The sequence below is a fragment of the Martes martes genome (genome assembly GCF_963455335.1).
Source record: "Martes martes genome assembly, chromosome: 5".
In the NCBI taxonomy this organism is placed as follows: Eukaryota; Metazoa; Chordata; class Mammalia; order Carnivora; family Mustelidae; genus Martes; species Martes martes.
The window spans coordinates 79,872,130-79,872,826 of NC_137892.1; the positions used below are offsets into that span (position 1 = coordinate 79,872,130).

The 697-nt window shown below is 46.2% G+C and overlaps 1 protein-coding gene across 1 annotated transcript; it reads left to right on the forward strand.

Moving 5' to 3' along the window:
- Positions 1-265: 265 nt before the first annotated feature.
- LOC308343316 (proteolipid protein 2-like) lies at positions 266-697 on the forward strand (the record flags this gene model as incomplete). The annotated part of the gene is made up of 1 exon (XM_080804338.1): positions 266-697. The coding sequence occupies one exon, from the start codon at positions 266-268 to the stop codon at positions 695-697; it is 432 nt and encodes a 143-aa protein (XP_080660464.1).

Genomic DNA, 697 nt, shown 5'->3' on the forward strand with positions numbered 1-697 from the left:
TTGGTTCAGTTCACACTATTTTCATTATAACACCAACATGTTTTTACTTTCGTCAATTTCATTTTCTCGTGCATCTATAGTGTTTTCCACTTCATGACATGATAATGTTATTGCTCTGCTGACTTATAAAATGTGTGTGTGTATATCATGTTTTTAAAGAAATTTCTAAGGTAGCAAGGTGATTCGAACTCAGGGTGTGCAGCGTCCCTGAATCCATGAGCAAGTGAGGAGATTCTCTGTGCCCCTAGGGATCCCGCCCCAACACATGGTACATTCCCAGCACCTCTCAGCCCCCCGCAGTTACCCCTCTGTCATCCCCTCCTCCTGCACCAACTTTTCGTATACCGGAAAAGAAGTTCTTCAGTTTGCTAAGATTACATCTTGGCTGGTGATTCTGACCTGCTTCAGCACCTCCACACCAGGACCCTCCTCCGTGCCAATGGTTGAGATGATCCTTGCCGCTATCTTTTTTGCCATCAACATGTGTGACCTACAAATCAAGATAGAGACCATCAACTGGCCTTGGAATGATTTCTTCCAGACCCTCACGGTGGCCATCCTCTATCTGATCACCTCCACCATTGTCCTTACCAAGAGAGGAAACCACTCCCAAATCGCCACAGGGGTACTGGGCCTAATCGCTACCTGCCTCTTTGGCTATGATGCCTATATGATGCCTATGATCAGCTTACCCTAG